Source organism: Anser anser (assembly GCF_964211835.1).
Source record: "Anser anser genome assembly, chromosome: 1".
Taxonomy (NCBI): Eukaryota; Metazoa; Chordata; class Aves; order Anseriformes; family Anatidae; genus Anser; species Anser anser.
Genome location: NC_139720.1, coordinates 187,629,489 through 187,648,463, shown reverse-complemented (window position 1 = coordinate 187,648,463; position 18,975 = coordinate 187,629,489). Strand labels below are relative to the sequence as shown.

The following is an 18,975-nucleotide window of genomic DNA, read 5'->3' as shown; positions in this document are numbered from 1 at the left end:
TCAACCTGAGAAATGTCTTTGGGGTTTTTTTTCTTTTCTTCACTTCCCTTTTCTACTAAAACTTTATTTTGATAATAGACCATTTTTGTTTTTATCATTTTAAATTTATTGTGCTTCTAAAAATCAGAGCTGTTTGTGGGAACGGAAAGCATGAAGTGACAGCTAACTTGTCTAAGCCTTCCCTTACAGTAACTGCACAGGAAAAAATAACTCCTCATTGCTGTAGACCAAGCAGAAGAGAGTGAGCAGGATGATGATCTTGGATTCTTAGGCATTTAATAGTCTTGATTTGTAGGTGGAGGTTTGGTCCAGTATGAGGTTGCGAAGGTAGCATACTTGGGACTGGGACAGTGCGTGCCGCTATGCTCTGCTGTGGTGATTATATATATCCAAGGCTATAGATCATGTTGCTTTTTCTATTTGATATCACATAACATTACAGAAATTGCAAAACATTGTACAGACTAGACTTTATCATGAACATAAAAAGTGTTTACTCTTTCTAAATATTTTCAATTGTCATTTAAAGTATTTCTCTTCTGCCTTCTGTTTCTTTTTATTCTAAAAGATATGTTTTTAATGCTAAAAACAGAAGTGACAGCTGTGATTCTCATAATATAATTTTGATTAAGTTTATAAAATTTAAAGAGTTTTCTGCTGTCCTCACAAAGTAATGCATCCATCCATATTGCCAGGTCCATGTGAGACTTGTGAGTGTTTATGCTGTCCTGGATGTCTATCTTCCTTACACATTCTATGATATTATATCATGTTTATATAATGTTTCATTTCAAGTCTTACAAGAATCTTTAGCTATCTAAAAAAAAAAAAAAAAAGTAGGCACACAGAAATTTGGCTTAATAACCAGAGACTCATGCTGGATTGGTGGGCAAAGAATGAATTGATTCTCCTGTAATTTCATATTCATCATTCATAGACATGCTGCTTTTGATAAGAGGAAGGTAAACATGTGTAACATGCAATAACATGGTACTAGTTCTGTTGAGTGTAAAATCCTACTAAGGAAGTAAATTAAATGGTTCAAATAACAGAGTTAGTTTTTACAGTAGGGAATTTAATAATTTCCAGAATCTCTTGTCTGTACCTTGTATAAGCTTTGCGTTTCAGAAAATTTTTATAAGAAGTGAGGCTTTTAGTGGAATTTTATCAGTTCCTTTGAGATAAAATACTAGTCTTTAGATTTTTTTTTAGATTTTTATTTAGATCTAACAGTAATACACCAAGAACTATTTCAAAAGATCCGCTCGGGATCCCTGCAATTGAAACTGTATATAACAGTACATTTAATAAAAGTTGTTCTTGACATTCTTGGTAGGTTTTATGTAAACCTTTATTTTCACAGGCTGAAGTAAAAAAATTGCATACCTAATTCTCTCACTAGATTGAAGTAAATCCCTTACATTCCTTCTTTGTGAGCAACTCAAGCACTAGCTACTAAGAACTTTTCACAGGGTTATTTGCTTTTTTTCCCTTGCAGTTTAAAAAGTATTTTTTTAATCTGCTGCTGCTACTGTGCTCCTTAAGTATTCCTTGTCCCAGTTTATCACCTTTGTGCTCTTGCTGTCTCCCCTGTCCCATCATATGTAATTATATATAGTATATATTATTTATTTTCTTAGATGTGTTGCCTTTCATCTGCAAAATAAATAGTCTTGAATTTGGATGCTATTAAAATGTATTTGCATTTAAGAATATGTACAACTGGAGAGGAAAAAATATTTTGTTTATTGATCACAAAATATCCTTAAAAACTCTTGGCTCAGTCACGAAAACTAGTTACATGAATCCCCATAGGGAGTTCCCTAATGATTGCAGGATGCATTATAAGGTATAATAGATGTGAGAAGCAGCTGTAGTATCAGATCAGTCTGTCTGTCCTCTTTTGCTTCTCTCTGTGCATGTGGGTGGACCAGAAATTCAGTAGATGGGCCACCTGCTTCCCTGAATCTTTTTGGGGTCTCTGTTTATGCTTTTTTCTTAATTCTGTTTCTTCTTTTTGAAACTGAAGGAGCAGAACTTCAGTCAGTTTTCAACACATAAATGCACCAAGGATTTATATAAAAGCAAAAGGATTTTTTTTCTTTTTTTTTCTCTATTTAAATATTAATTTCCGTCATTTGATATGAATTTTTAAAGAGTGCTAAACTTTGATCTCACACTTTCACAGAATACTATCCCAAATTCCCTCTGAATAGATCCATAATGTACAAGACCAATCAACTATCCATTTGATAGCAAGATGCTCAAATACCTTGAGGTATTAATCACAGGATGTTTAATCCAAAATGTTGATTAACAGCACAACCATACCTCCCATGTCATTGGATCTTTAAATAAAATTTTTCTTCATTTTAAAACTTTTGAACTTCAGTTTTTTTTTCAATTGTACATGAAGTTTTCAGAGTTAAATGAACTCTAAAATTAGAACCTTTAAGTAAATTTATAGTGAAAGCCTGTTTTAAAACATGGTTTAGATAAGTCTAGATTTATCTAGTAGTTTTTTCTCTAGCAGCAAAAGCTTGCTTTGCTCTATATTGCAAATGAAAAACTCAAAGCTAGTCATCAGTGTTTCAAGTACAGTCAACAGAAGCTCTAGCACAATGAAATTCACTCCAGCTAATCATTTAAAATAATGGCTGGTGATATGAAACTGCTTTAGAATACTAAAAAATCAATATCTGAATTTGAAATAGGGAAGCAGCAACTTGAAAGAAAATAAGCTATAAGAATTCACTTTAAGCTATTGAAGGAAAACTTCCAATGTGTTTATAATGTGATATTTGTTTTTAAATGTAGGAATCTTCATGTGACCTGAATCAAAAGGTCCGTATTTATTTAGCATTTATATATAGTAGATACCATTGAAAAATTAATTGTTAGTGTCCATTCTCTAAGGTTCTGTCAATAAATGTAACTTCTTCCTATACTATGCTTTTAAATGCCAATAGTATTTTGTTGCTGTAGTTTCAGGAAAAAGAAAATGTTCTGCTACAAGCTCTCTGGGGAAAAAAATGAAAGAAAGAAACAAAGTAAAAGAAAGAAAGGAAGTGAAAGAAAGAAAAAAAAAGAAAGTAAATAAATAAATAAATATTGGTAGACCAGAATATGTATGTAATATCATTTACGTTTTTCAGTAATACATCATTTCTTTGAGGTTACGTAGAAAGTGTGTAATCTTGGCACAAGAGTTTCAGAGGGCACAGGTGTTGTGCTCTGTCAGGTTTTAAAAGGGACTGAATAAAGAAGGAATCTAAGGAGATAGTCCTTCAGATAGTACACAAACCTTGGCAGTCCTATGCAGTTCTATTGCTAGCTTTGTATACTCAGAAAAAGGTATATTATTTCAGAAGCAAACAGAAGTCACAACACTCCTTTCCATTGTACAAGTAGAAATTTAGGAATACTCCATGCCTCAAAAAGTCTCAGCAGGCAGAAAGGTAGAAATACAGTAGCAAAGTGATTTACCTGTGATAATTTTCCCCCAAAGCTGAAGAAAAGAACATTGATTTTTCTTGATTCCTGTTCTAGAACACTTCCTCATGCATTTCCTTGTCTACCATTTCAATGACAGATATTGTTATGTGAAAGCTTGAAGAAAAAATCAAGTTATTTGTGATTGCATTATGTGAATAAAAACTACTCTCTTCAAGTTTTCAAATATATATAAAATATAAGGTGAGATAGGTGCAATATCTGACATTCTTCTTCCATGTTTGAAAATGAGAAAAAAAAGTTTGTTTGTTTTGGAACTCTGCCAGTGCTGTAGAATTTAAGAGGCTGCCACACTGCTGAATCTGAAATGGCATGTTCGTTTACATAAAACCATTTAAACACATTTAAATCATTTAAATTATGATTGTTCTCTTCTCTAAAGAATCTTATAGAAACTTTTAAAAACAGGTGTGGTTTGACATCATTTAATTTCAAGTTTTAAGTCTTCTTCCAATCATGGTCTCTGTTTTTCCACAGTATCACGGCAAAGCTTGAAAGAGCCTTAGAAAAGGTGGCCCCTCTTCTGAGAGAAATTTTTGTTGATTTTGCCCCTTTCCTATCTCGTACCTTGTTGGGCAGTCATGGACAAGAACTGTTGATTGAAGGTACTGTTTCTAAGATTATATTATTTTAGCTGTTAGTAGTTTGATATGAATACTGTTTCTTTTCAACTATTTTCAATAAATAAATGAATCAGTTGTTAATGTCTTGTGATTTCACTTACTCTCATTTAACTTTATTTAAAGTAATTAAAAATGTCACCCTGAGATACATCTTGTCACCTTAGAGTGCAAAAATCTCTCTGTAATTTGCTTTTTGCTCCTCAGAATAATAATGTGTCTTTCATACTGACTTTGAGAAACTGCTGAAAAAGTATAATAAAAAAGTATAATCAAATCTCATGGAAGAAAATAAATTGAAGAATGTGGTCCAATATTATTGATATGTGCATCTAGATTTGGTAGGGACACTGTTTCCTCAGGTGGGTCAGTTGGATTCACATGGGCAGATAAAGAGCTGTCCCTAGAGGAGAATAAAAAGCATTTATGTGTGTATGTATGTATGCATTTATTTTAAGAGAAGTGTCTTTGAACACTTTCAAGGATATTTTTATGCATTGTCTTTACTACTATGTAGTTATAAAATTTGAGAAAATAATGAAAACTCATAAGTGAGTCAGTGAGTAATCCTGAAGTTATGTAGAAAGTAATGAATCACTACTAGCACAGCTAAAATAGTGATGGGGGAATTGACATGAGCATGCACTTTTCCTATGTCATATATCCAGAGGAACATATTCAGTCAAGGAAATTTTTTCCTTCCATTTCTTATTGTCAATTAACTGTCAATATTTTTTACTGAGAGGCAAAAGAGTCATTAATGCAAAACTCATGCTGTGTGAAGATGTCTGCAGGAAAAACAAAACAAAACAAAACAGTTTGTCTTCCTACTGCTGTATATACATTTTCTCTAAATACTTGTGTAGAGTCTTTTTCTATGCTCTTAGTTATTATTCCCCATGTTGGCCTCCTTTTATTCTTAATTCTAGAATAATTTCACCTTGTGACTCAAATCTTTTAAATAGCCTTTTCCTTTTTTTGATTTTTTCTTTTTTTATTCAAGGAGTGAAAAAGTAGCTTAGTAATTCTCAGAAACTTTTTTTTTTTTTTAATACTGTTTATTTCATAGCTGTGAGTAGGTTGCTGTTCTCACTTAATGACACCTGAAGCTGAGCTATTCAGTGAGAATATTGAGATAACTGTAAAATATTTGATGTATTTCATTAAGTCTTTCATTTCAGTAAAGTTGATTTCAAAATTTGCAGCAGTATTATGCTTTTCTGTTTGACAATTGTTTAATTGCATTATAGTTTTTATAGAATACAAATACAATTGTCTTAGTTTCACCTCAGCTCTTTTATAGATTAAAACTTTCTGCTCCAGTGCTGTTCTGACTTCATCTTTTGTCCGATTTGTAGTGTGGACAGGGCTCCAACGTTTTTCAGCGTATGACAAGACTGAAAAGCTACAGGCCACAGGAACCCCACAGTACATGGCAGTATGAGTCTATCTCATTGCTGTCCAGACAGAGATATGGTCTTGTAGGCTGTAGCGTTATTCCAATACCCACTTTGAGTGCCTTTGCAAATTTTGTCTCTTCTATGATTCAGCCATACAATTCATTCTCAGGAATAATTGTTTATGAACCAAACACCGAGTTCCAAATCCCTGTTCTTTCCATCACTCTTTCCTTAGTGTTGTATCTACTTTTTTCTTCAATTGCTCTCATTTCTAATTCCTAATCACAGGTTAGATTTGTGCACTGCATGCCTCAGGGCTTGTATTTCTGTTCACTCTTTCTAAAGCAGTAGGACTTTTTTCTTCTTAACAAGGAACTCACAGAGTAACTTTTACAGTCACCGTGTACTTCTTCTCATCTTTGTTTTCTTCATTGCAGACTTGATTTCAACTAAACTGGTATTACCTAGCTGAGTTCCATTTAAAAGAGAATTCTAAATTCTCTCCTAATCCTTTACCTGATTTACTTTGATAAATTTCCTGTCATTGTTTACCAATAACTAAAGGTGGTGACTAAAGGTGATAACTAAAGGTCCCTTGAAAGTGCTCTCTATATAATGACTCTGCAAAACAGAGATTATTAGGAGAGTAATTCAAGATATTTGAGTATGTAGAATTCCTTTTGGGCTTGGATAATTTAAACTTGATTTTTTACTGGAAAGTAGCAATTAGCTTGACAGTTTTATATGAAATAGTTTAATCTGTTGCTTTGTATGTAAAGGTTTTATTTACAGCAATTAAAAAAGAACAAATAAACTTCATTTAATCAAATCTGAAGGTGCTGTTTTTCAAACTAATCACCATAAACATATCTGTTCCATTCTATAAAGTGTGTCCTTTTCTTTTGAATTTTCATGCTTGAAACACAAACATACCTTCCCACCTCTTACTGTCTTTCAGAACCTCCATATGATATAAAACATCTCTATATCAGATTTTGTTAAAATCTAAAAACTTTCAGACATCCTTGATGGCAAAAGAAGGATATGCACTTTTTTGCTGTTTCTCCCTAGTACTTTTGTGCTTGTGGGTGCAAAAATTACTAAGTAATTTGAGAATTTATAAGAGGATGCAGTTTTATAGCTTAGGTTTTACATACTGAAAAGAGAGCACGAAAGAAAAGGGAACAGAAGAAATAATCTGATACTGCTAAAGGAGGTTAATTATGCAAACTTTCTGGAATATTTGATGCTGGGAGATAGGCATTATTAATATAGGTATTTTGGAGAAGTGTATACAACTGAGTTATGTTTTCTCCTTTTTTAGTAGCTGATCTGTTTCAAACTTCTGGCAAAAAAAAAATCTTGCAGCTATACTGTGCCACTTCATTTTCCTTTAACGTGTATCATGGAAGACTTTGGCTGATTTATTTTTAGTGGAAATGATATTCAATATCTAAGCAGTGACTTCTTAACTTTTGTGTTGAGTTGAAGTGGCCTGGCTGCAAGGATCTGGTCAATTCTAGACAAAATACTAAAGCTACTCTTACTCAAAATCACTGATTCATGTTTGTTCATGCAAATTCACAAATGTAACTGATAGAAGAGGAACCCTATCAAGTAGTAATCTGACACTGCATTGCTATTGGTAAAACTCTTCACCCATTTACTTACTGAAATACGTCTTATCTTTACCCCTTCTCCTCAAACCAGTTCTTTTTTCAAAGGTATCGTACACTTCACTGTTCTTCAAATGTTTCATCTACCTTCCAGAATATTATATAAGTGGAAGGTGTCCTTACTGATAAGTTAAAAATGACTGATTTGCAGTTGACTGCAAATAGCTTTAAACAAAATATGCCAAAAACAGTCCAGTATTACTGTGGTTCATCAACTGAGGTTCTTCAATGCCTCAGAGAACAGAAGTTGCAAAGGTTAAAATTGTCAGTATAGAATCTAATTGGAAACAAACATGCAATATGTGTAGGTCATATATTTAAACTTAGCCATACTCATTATGGAGTTCCATTTAACACTTGCACAGATATGTTTTCACTAACTCTAGTTTCCATATGGTCTGCAAATACCTTCCATGCAAAGTGCATTACAACATTCTAGCTTTTAGGTGAAAATGTTACAGGCAACTGTAATATGATACGTATTCATAAGAAAAGTTATATCCTCTCTCTGTCGAGTACAGATAAGTAGAAACATTTTTAGTAGTCACACATGATCCTTTCTCTTCTCTTTGGTGAGATACCAAACAAACATTACTTTTTTTTTTTTTTTTTAATTTTCCTGTGTGATTACTTAGGTAGAATGCCAGCCAGACACCCCTTCTCCAAAAGAGCTCTTACAAATTCTTTGACGCACATTTGATATGTTTCTGATACATACACAATTCAAATCAGACGAAACAGAAAATGTTTAAATGCTGATAGGAGTTTCTCCTCATTAACTCACCACATGGCCCTATGAAAATATTCAATAGAAGTGGTGATGGACTAGCTTTGTATGCTATTTGACAGGAGACTTCTTGAAACAATTGAAAAATTGCTCAAAACATTCCATTGGAAACCACAGATAGAACTTGAGTGCTAAATGGCACTACTTTAAAAGCTCCCAAAGACCACAAGTGCAGCATCACTGTGGCGTCTACAAATAGTGGCACAACTTGTTTCTGATTTCCTTGAACAATACTGAGTTTTGTATTAGGAGAAACAGGATAATCATTTTCCTGAAATACTGTAGTAATCTGGAAGTCCTTTTTAGTTTCTGGAGGCGGGGGGGGGAGTCCTATTTGGGGGGGGGAGTCCTATTTGGTGCTTAACGTGGCCCTTGGCTTTCTCTTAGAAAACTTTTCAGCACCTATGTATTATTGTTGTGCTTAAGAGCGCAGATGCTAGAAAGTGGAGTGATGGCATGCACTTGCACAACTTTCCTTTCCTGTTCATTCTGTTCTGTTCTCTCACTCTTTTATCTCACTCTGCCACATCCCAAATATTTTTTTGTGTTTACATGTGTTTTCTTTCAACTAATCAGACTTCTTGTATTTGCTTCCCAGTCTGTAGCAAAGAAAGTAACTGACATTCTGAACAAAATAAATAAATAGATAAACATTAACAAGTGAGAGAGAAAGGGAATACAAACATAGTGTTATGATTTTAAAATTTGCTTTAAATAGAATTAACTGCATCTAAGTAAAACTGAAGCTATTCATAATGTTGAAATTTCTGTAAGCCACTTTTTGATCCACTTTTTGATACTTTTAATAAGTCTTAACTACACCATGGAATTATTTCTGGCAAAGCTAACTGATAAGACAATGATATAAAAAAATCAGAATAAAGGCATTTTGCTGAAGACAGATGTTGAATCATTTTGTGGAATAACTGCAACTCAAGAAATAGGCACATTTCAACACAGCCAAATGCTGAGTTGGATATCTAGGAACAAAGAGCAGACTATATCTAGACAGATATATCTAGGAGGTGAAGAAAGAAGCCACACAAAGAATGTAGGGGTTGTTATATTAATTAGCATACTCTGAGCTCTTTTAGCTTCATGCTGAGGCAGCAAAGACTTGTCCAATCCATGGAAGCTTAGAAAGAGTAGATTCATTTCTGTGCACAACTTCAGTAAAACTGCTACCATTTGTTTCTATAGTGAGTATTTCAGGAATGATATGCACATACTACAGAGGGAAAAAAAGAGCATGGTACAAGAGTGATTGATGAATGGAGATAAACTCCATGAACTACAACATAAGCATCTGGATTTATCCAGTGTACCAAAGATAAGAGAGAACCTCATGCCACGCGTGCAAAAGAAGTTAGATACTACCAGACATCTTAATCTTTCTACTAACAGAATGCATAATGAGGGAATCAGGGTAAATAAGATGGAAAACTTTACTAGGACTTATCATTAAGTATTGAGATCAATGTTACTTCTAGTCTTTAAGTGGTTTAAATTTTCATTCTAAATATAAATCTTCAGTGCAGCTTCTCAAGAGGAAAAATATGATGTATCTGCTGAATGGTTTCGGTGTTTTATTGTGGCCTCAGAACCCATGAATCCCCATTTCCTCTGTGCTTGTACCCTGCATGTAATGGTAGTCTGTATTGGCCTTAATTTTCTCTAATGTTGCCATCACTGTGTTTGGTTACATGGTCATAGACAGACAGTCTTCAGTGTCAGCTAACTACCTGCAGCAATCTGTAAGAAAAAGTGTTTTTCTTCTTGTTCCGCAGTTGGCCAGATACAGTTGAGGATATATCATGCCTTTTAGGCATTGAAGATGGTCACTGTTCAAGCCACCATGAAATAAGACTCTCTCCTGATTTATATATATATATATATATAACTGATTTTTATTTTTTCAGTGAAATTCTTTAATTATCACGTTGAAGCTCATTTTAGTATGGTCTATGAGACAATTTCTACTTTCTCTGCGTGAAGAAGCCTGTCTAGTCAGACAACTCACATATAAGGCTCACGACAGCTATAGTTTGGTCCTCATATTTCAGTGTATGAATGCATAGCCATACATATACTTCCATGTGTGGTTTTTTGTGGATATAAGACTTATATGATCACACTGGATCCACGCAAGGATCAGCCTTTAATTCCTTTGATAACTTTTGATTGTGTTAGCCAGCTTCAACCAGTTTAACAGAGGATGCTTAAAAGATATCTCCAATTTTCATGAAAATAAGTGTCTGTTTAAAGAAAAGATACCCTATAATGTCTTGGCTGAGGCAGTAATTACATTACTATTTCTTCATCAACTTCAATATCTGCTGTGTGGTATCATTTGGGGCACACCATCATTGTGTAGGGAATATAGGGAATAAATAGAAAAACTGAAAAGTAGCTCCCTCTCCCGACCCCACAAAAAAAAAAAAAAAAAAAAAAAAGAGAGAGAGAGAGAGATCATCTGGTTCATTTGCAGATTTTATAATATACTGTGTTGGTACAACAGTACGGCTAATGCAGGGATGGAACAGTAACAGTAAAACTACTGACAGAACAGCACTACTACTGAATGCTAAACTGCAGGCTGGGCTGGGAGAGAGTTCAGTATGAACCCAACCCTATTGGACATCAGAGGATCCTTGTGAGAAATCAAGGTGAATGTTAAAAAAAGGGTTTGCGCAGGAAAGATGTTTTGCAGTGCTCAGGCTAGTGTCATTTGCAGTGTGTCACTGAGAATCAGGAATCTTACAGATTCTTTGGTTTGTTCCGAGGCATGAACTCTGAGGTGGTTTTCAAGGCTAAGGAGTTCATAATTCATTCCTCCTCTGTCACTGCTACCTCCCACTCCTTTCTTTGCATGTGCCCTGTTTGTCTCAGTGTACATTCTCTTACATCTTATAAGAGATCATGCTGCAGGCTTGGCACAGTTCAGTTAAAGCCAGTCAATTGGCTGATACAGTCCCCTGGAAGACAGTTTTCCTTAATTTGTGGGTTTTAGTGTTTCTGTTCATGGATTTCTTTTTCTCTTTCACTGGAAATAATTGCAAAAAGATCCCAGTGAAATCACACTAGTATCTGAAAACTTTTAGTAAGCATCGTTTATATAACTAGGTCAGAATGATAATGAGTTACAGATAACACTTTTCTTCAGAAAGGTTAAAAAGCAAGCACTATTACTAACAATAATTACTAAGTACTAACAATAATTACTAACAACATTGGACAAGGTTTTATTGTTAAAAGTTTGTAGTGTTGATTTGCACTGTGAGGATGCTTTTTGTGTATTTTCATTTTCAGGCTAGTTTTTAAACAGAACAAGAAAACCCTTGAAATCCTCCAATGCTCCAATCCTCCAATAGATTAAAACTATTACTGATGATTGAAATCCTACCTGTACATGTTGTAATCTCTTCATAAACAGAAAAATAATAAAGAATTTCAAACTCCTATTTAGAGGCTGTTGGAATTTGATGTATTTGTTGTAATAAATTCTCTATCTGTGATTAACTCTTAGTGTCTTACTGGAAGGCTCCACACATTATTCTTGCTTATCCAAATGCTTTGGGACTGAAGGTGTTTTTGTCTAAAGAATATTGCTGAGCCCAATATTCGTGGAGACAGAAAATAACACCAGTTTTCTAGAAGTCTTTATGATAGGAACAACGAAATGATGAAAGGTTAAGTAGATTTTCAGATCTACCTATTTTTTTACGTGCACTCCAGCAGAGTCAAGTTTCAAAGTTTTACATCTTTCACATTGTTTTTCAGAATACGTTACTATTGTAATGTAAGATCCCCAATTTTGTTTTCAGATGAAAAATTGAAGAGCAAGTGGCACAGCAGAAGTATTCGTTATTTATCCACAGTGAAATCTTCAAATTGTAAAGACCCCCACACCAATTACAGAGCATTTTTCTTTCACCTAATATTCCTTTTTGATGCTTTTAAAAGGACATCATTATAAATACCAGAAAGTGAAGAGGATGCACATTGATCTGATTTGGAGATTTAACTCTTGAATTACTGAAATTCCTGTGCTGTTCAGAAGTGTGTTCTGAACAGATGTTTAACATGGCAGGAAACATTATAGATGAGAGATCCAGATAGCAACTAGAAAATGCATAGCATCTGTCACCTTCTTGAACATAAACCTGCCAATAATTAATTACACATATGAGCCACTGTCTAATGAATTGGACACTTACTAAGATGTATTAGACTATGTAACAGAGGTTAACTGCTTATGCCCTCTCCTTTGTCTTTGGCTTGTGTGGTCCCAGTGTAACTTAAGGGTAGAAATAGTTGTTGGCACCTTGATTATATGCCCTTGATTATATTATCATTGTTACACTAATTAATGATCAGGGCATCTTTAAAATCCAAAATGTGTGTAGACCCCCATTAGATAGAATTTCCCTAGGTTCTATTGCTTTATCAATAGAGAAAAGAAAAAAAGAAAAAAAAAAAAGAGAGAGAGAGAGAAAAAAAAGACTGAAAATGTGATTAATTGTAAAATTTAGAATCAACTACATATATTAAACAAAATACAGAAGTATAAATAAATAAATAAATAAATGCCCTCAGGAAAACAAATGCTGGTAGTTAAGTAAAGTTCTGAAAGTTGTCCTTGTAAACACAGAAGCCACTAAATGTTGGAAATTATTAAATTACTATTGAAAGTGCTACTATAGAAATAATATGATTAGAAAACAAACCATACCAATTGCTGTTCTTTGAAAGCACATGAAGAAAAGCACAGAATACTGGAGCCTGTATATAGAGAGCCAGTGGAACCTAAGACAAGAAGCTGTTTGTGGTCCTCAGATCCTACTTATCTTCAGCATTATTCCACAAGTCTATTTTTCAAGTTTTTGAACTTTTGAACTAGTAGCCTTTGACTACTAGCCAGTTGCAAGCCATTTAGGGCTAGAAAGGACTAGCCTTCTACTCTAATAGAATATCCTCCCTGATGACTTCATATTCCTCATATATCTTTATACAATCAAGGTCAGATGTCCTTTTTTCTCCCTTCTTGTCCTAACTTTCCACTTTCATGGAGGATAATTTTCCTTTTTTTTTTCTTTTTTGAAGTTTGTCTCGTACTAGAAAAGAAAATATATATATATATATATCATATATCAAGAGATCTATTTAATGTTATTTCATGGAAATAGTTTTTAAATGATTCTTATGATTCTTGAGAAAGTTGTTAACATGTTTGAGCACTGCTGTAACATCACCTGTAGGTGGACTCATCATATCAGGTATACAACAGTAGTGCATGATAACAGTGGACTAAGTACAATTTTTTTAAGAACAGCCACCTTTTTTTTCCATGTTATTTTCTCCTCCACTGTCCAGGTCCAAAGAAAAACGAGGTGGTATGCCAAAAAGGTATTCAGTATCTACAGGATGTTCATGCTGTGACTGAAGCTCCCTACAGGCTGAGGTTCTCCGGTTCTTATTCCACTTAATTCATCATTCAGAACTCAGCAGGGGACTCTGCCTGATTTTGGACTTGAAACAGTTAGGCTGGTATTTGCCCCACCCTTTATCCTCTACAGGCTTAAAAATGGAATCAATCTACTTTATTATCCCAGCAATATTTTCCAGAGAACTACCTAACCGATAAACTATAGGGTGCAAATAACATCTCTGTATCCGATTTTGCCCTGAAAGCTGTATTTCTCATGAGGTATAGTTTAATAATCCTTTTCCCTGTAGCCTGATCTCTACATCCCATTTCTTTACAAAACTAATCTCGTAAGGGCTGGTCACAGTTTCTCGTTCTATATTCCTTCACTTTCTGTCTACTTATCACCCAGATTGAAACCTTTTTATTGGTAACCAAGTTTAACAAAACTCCCTTACTTGACCTGATGATTTAAAGGCACTTCTGTGGTTCATCCTATTGGATATGGATGTGCTTGTTTCTGTACCTTCAAGGCACAAACAAATAAAATTCTGCCAAAATTCTTGAATTAACTTGAGAAACCCCTGCATTTGAAGAACTTTAAAAGTAGGTATACTTCCAAGATTCATTTTTTTGATAGAAAAAGGCTTTACAAAAGCATAAGCATTAATTAACCGTCAAGCTTTATTCATCTAGATGTTAACAAACTCCCTACAGAAATGGAATTATTTTTTGCAAGGACTAAGAGAGTTAAAATAAAGATGTCTTTACTGTGTTCAGTCTAGCTTTATGTCAACATTTACTGCCACAGAAAAACAAAACCAGAAACTGCTGAACTTATACATTGTCTTATATCATGTCTTATTTTTGTCTGTTGTCTGTTGGTGTGTGGAATTTTATGATCAAATCTTTTTATACTAATAGTGATGTTTGTCTGTGGAGATTTTCTTGCAATGGGAGACCCTCATGCTGAAAGAACTTGTCAGACAGTAGAGACAGTTGTGATATGTCAAATTAAGATGGCAAAGTGATGTCAAAGCAGGTCTAGGGAGAGCCTGTAACAATGTTACTGTCAAGTAAATAAAGGAAACTGAAACACAAGAAATGCAAGTTATTTCAAGACATCTGTAGCTGCAGTATGGTTCTGTGTTTTGAGAGATGCTGTTTTAGAATGATTACCATTTGTCAGTAGGGCTTCAGAATAGGAGCAAGATCTGATGGCTGCCAACCAAGGTCAGCAAAGTCCTTTGTGGAAATGAAGCTTTTTTCCCCCACCCCTCCACCCGTGTCCCCCTGTTATCAAATTCTTGGGTAGCAATGACCATCTAAACAAAATACTGCTTCACTCAGCTAGATATAGAACGTATCTATTGGGATTCAGTGCCTTATGCTACTCAGGAGATCAGACCTGATTAAAATAATAGTCCTTTTGACCTTAGAAATTTATGAAGCTGCATGAGTTCTGGGCATTTATGTTGTAATTCCTGTAGTTGCAGTGGTTCACTTGGTGATGTGCCTTTGTGGCCTGTGTATGGCCAAAGGTTGCCAAACAGAAGAAATACAAGAAGTAAGGAGGACCAATAAAGAGTTTTACTGCTGTACAGCCCATTTCAGTTGTACGAAGCCATGATGAGATGATAATATTCCACCTTTAATAGGAAATAATGTAACAGAAAGAAATGGAGGGTAAAGAACTGGGGGGGGGGGGGGGGGGGGGGCGGCAGAGCAAGGAAGCAATTCCTGTCTTTAATAAAAGAGAAGAAATAAACAAGAAAACAATTTAGCAGGGAAAATATGGCAATAAATAGGAATAAGTTACAGGCTGAAGCTAAGGAAAAAGCCGATAAATTTCCAAAGGAAAAACAAAATAATAAAAGAAAAACAAAAACCTTCTAAGCTAAGGAAAATATTCAATGCATTTGAAATATATTCTTTTGTTGGATTTTCAAGGAAAGCATGGTATTTTAGAAACTGTCATTTTGGATCATGCTTATGTTACACCTTGTTCAAGATGTCACTTTTGACAGCTTCAGAAAGAACTCGAAAAGGTTCCTGAGATGAAGAGGAAAGCATCACTGATCTAGTGAAGCTATAATGTATACATATTTGATTGTGTTAATGAATGGGATTCAAGTCCAGATTTCTGCTTGTAAACTTCTTTGAGGGTAATTCACTGTTGAGGTAATTTTTTTGAAAAGTATTTCCTGTAACTCAGATTTGAGAGGAGGTGATAGAACGAGAAGAAAAAAAAAAAGAGAGAGAGAGAAAAGAGTAGAAGTTTCTTCATTTAAAAAAAGAAAATGAGGAGAGACAAGTAAGACATAAAATAGCTTTTTGGTTGGTTGGTTGGTTTTGTTTTTCACAGATGTGTTGAACATATGGCAACTTCTTCACTATCAGTTGTTTTAATTTAGTAAATTTTGTTCACACTTATTCCTAAAAATAGCAACATGATCAAGAAAGTAAGTCTTGAGAGACTTTCATATGACAGAACTTGGAAAATCTCTTTAACTTTTAACTTTATGTTTTGAATTAATTTTTAAATGACATTTTCCATTCTTTTTTTCTTATTCCATCTATTGAAATTAAATATCCAGGGCAGTAGCTGTGGCAGAAATTTAGCCACAGGTTTAAGTGCAGTCAACAACAAAATCATTGGACAAAGAGGAGAATCAGAAGACTTTCAGGATCATATTTTCATTTGCCTAAGGGGCTGTTAGGTGTTTCAAAATAATAATAGTAATAATAATAATAATAATTGGAATAGTCTCCATTGAGGTTCCTCCTAGATAAATAAGAAGTTTGGATTTTCCAGAACCTCTGTCTGAATGCAGTTTATTTTTAAGTTCTTCCAGGCTTCCACCAAAATAAAAAAATTGTATCTTACTCATCTACCTGAAACTGAAGTAGACTTCAACAGAAAAACAATAGTTCATTTTTATAGAGACTTTCAAGGTTAGAGGTGTTTTAATCTGATCAGATGCAGTGAAGTGTGATCAATCGTTTTGCTGTTTTGACCCACTGTCTAGAATAGGACTTTAGAGAAGGAAACACGTTGGTTTTCTAAATTAAATTCTAGTATATGGTAAGTTTCATATTATTCAAAAAAAAAAATGTTGCACTGAAATTTAACAGGGAATTGGTTTCTTATAATTAATATTTGTGTCATTTTTTTTATATTAAGAGAATATTTTTTGTCATTTTGCTAAATAGAGCAATTTCTCAATTGATACAAGATACGTTTATATAAATTTAAAATCAGTTATAGTATAGCAATTAAAAAAGCATATTAGTTCACTACATCAGAATAGATACTTTAAGAGACCCATCCAAAGCGATACTGTTTTTAAGAGGACAGAGAAACACAAATGCGTGTATTGAGTCATTCTGAATGGACCATTGGGCAACAAAAGAATTACCACAGGTGCTTAATGAAAAATAGGATCCGTTTTGAAAATCTTCACTGAGATATTAAACTGAATAGTGGTGGTGGATTTTATTGTATAGATTAAATGATATCATTTGATGAATGAGAATTTATTTGTACATCCCATTAACACTAATGGAAATTTGAAAAAAATTCCACACGTTAGTGTAAGGCTAGTCTTCAGAGTAATGTGGCACCAGAATCAGTTTTGTCAATATCATATGGGATCAGAGTACAAAAGTGTGTAATTTTAAAATGTCAATCATATACATTGTAATAAATCCTCTTTCTTTAGATGTGCTCTCAAGAGTTGTTGCCACTCTATGATTCTGTCGGGATATTTTATAGTCCCTATTTAGATTCCTTTTAGTAACTGCAGTCATGAAGAAGTATAGGTTTTCTTCCTTCAGGAATACAATTCCAGAAACTATTACATAGCATTGTTAAAATTTTACATTTTATCCGAGCATTAAATCTGATTTATTTCACAAATTTGACTAAAAGGACTGAAAAGTTTGATTTGGGTTTCAACAGATTAAAATCTATTGTTTAGATTGACCTATCAGTGTTCATTTGAGGTATTTATCTTAAGATATGAGTTCCAGAGATTTCTGATAGTATTTCTAAGGTATTTTATTTGATAACTTGTAGGAAATATAACACTCTTGGTCAACTCTAAAAGCACTGAGTCAAATTCACATTCATCGTGTTTTTCTGTGTCATCTTTTGTTCTGTAAAGGAGATCTACCCACACAAAGGATAGGCTGGAGTACTAATGCAGTCATCCTTTGTTGTCCCTAAAGTTGGTGATAATGTTGTGTTCTGCTAGTCAAGGCTACTGAAGGGAATTGTTAAAACCATTAGCCTAACTTTGTTGTTTTAGTGAGTATATTTTCTTTGGAATATTATTTTCTTTTATCTAGTAAAAGTGGAGCTATAATTATTATGCAACGTGGCTGTGATTTCCATCTGCAGATTTTCTGCAATTCCTGAATATTTGCCAACTTTTTCTTTTCATAAGCTAAGATTATTAGTGTAATTTAAACATCTACAAAGTATGATACATATATAAGTAAAAAACAATTTTGAGTGTAATCTTGCAAAACATTATATTCTGTATACACATCTTGCTTTGGAGCACTAATTACTGTCTTCCTACATTCATACTCTTGTTTTCTCCTTCCTTGATTCATACTCTTCTTTTCTCCTTCCTTGAGAAGAATGGTCTACCAAATACAAAGTTTGACCACGTTGCAGTCCTTTGTACTGTAAGTCATTTAAAACTGAAAAAAAAAAAAAAAATGTGCCCATTCATCACCTGTAGCTACTAAATTAGTTCTTTTTCTTCTGGCAAATTGGATGTCTCTCACTGTTTGGTGCAGTTTTGATGCCTCTGTTTTTTCCTAGGCAAAGGTTGGCACCTCTATTTTCTAATAATCACTTTGCTTGGAGGAAGAAAATCTTTCATTTCAGTTTATATTTTCACATGCTCACAAACTTTTCAGTTATCTTTATATTTTTCCCCCTATACTTTTCAGATCTTTAATGCACTTGCCAGCAACTTCATAGCTGACTAAAACCATGAATCCGAATGACAACATATGGCAGAGAAAGAATAATGGAGATTTAAAATATCCGAATAATTTTAATTAATGGTCAAAAAAAAAAAAAATACTGAGCTTATTTCTCTGATTCCAGTTTGGATTTAGAAAAATATTTCAGGAAAATATTTGTCATGATTCTGGTGGCAGGATAAAGAGATTTTGCAAAAACAAACTTGCATTTCCAACCAAAATATCAATCACTTTTTTTCTTAGTGTTGTCAAAGCCAAAACATGCTTTAGTGTTTGTCACCAGCATGAATTGTCATTGAAGTTTTTTGTACCATTGCTAACAAATTTTGAAAGGAGTAAAAGGTAATAGTCTTATCAAAAATGGAGACGTAAATTCATCAATTAACTGGGGAAAATTCCTATTCTGTGTCTTGGCATATAAAACAATGAGGATTATGGGAACAGATACAGTACTAATTACCAGTACTAATTACTAATGAGCAATATGAACAATGTACATTTTTGTTTAAGGTACATGAAAAACTCTATCAGTATAAAGTATTTGAACTTATGA

At 33.8% G+C, this 18,975-nt stretch overlaps 1 protein-coding gene and 1 long non-coding RNA gene across 22 annotated transcripts in view; one reads left to right on the top strand and one right to left on the bottom strand.

The window, feature by feature from the left end:
- Positions 1 to 18,975, top strand: part of NBEA (neurobeachin) — a 520,716-nt gene that overhangs the window by 221,959 nt on the left and 279,782 nt on the right. For all 11 annotated transcript variants that reach the window (XM_083801108.1, XM_083801105.1, XM_083801107.1 and 8 more), the window contains one exon: positions 3,991 to 4,118. In XM_083801108.1, coding sequence (XP_083657234.1) covers positions 3,991 to 4,118 — 128 coding nt within the window. The remainder of the gene's footprint in view (positions 1 to 3,990; positions 4,119 to 18,975) is intronic.
- Positions 1 to 18,975, bottom strand: part of LOC310882993 — an 83,317-nt gene that overhangs the window by 49,075 nt on the left and 15,267 nt on the right. The gene's annotated exons all lie outside the window — the stretch shown is intronic.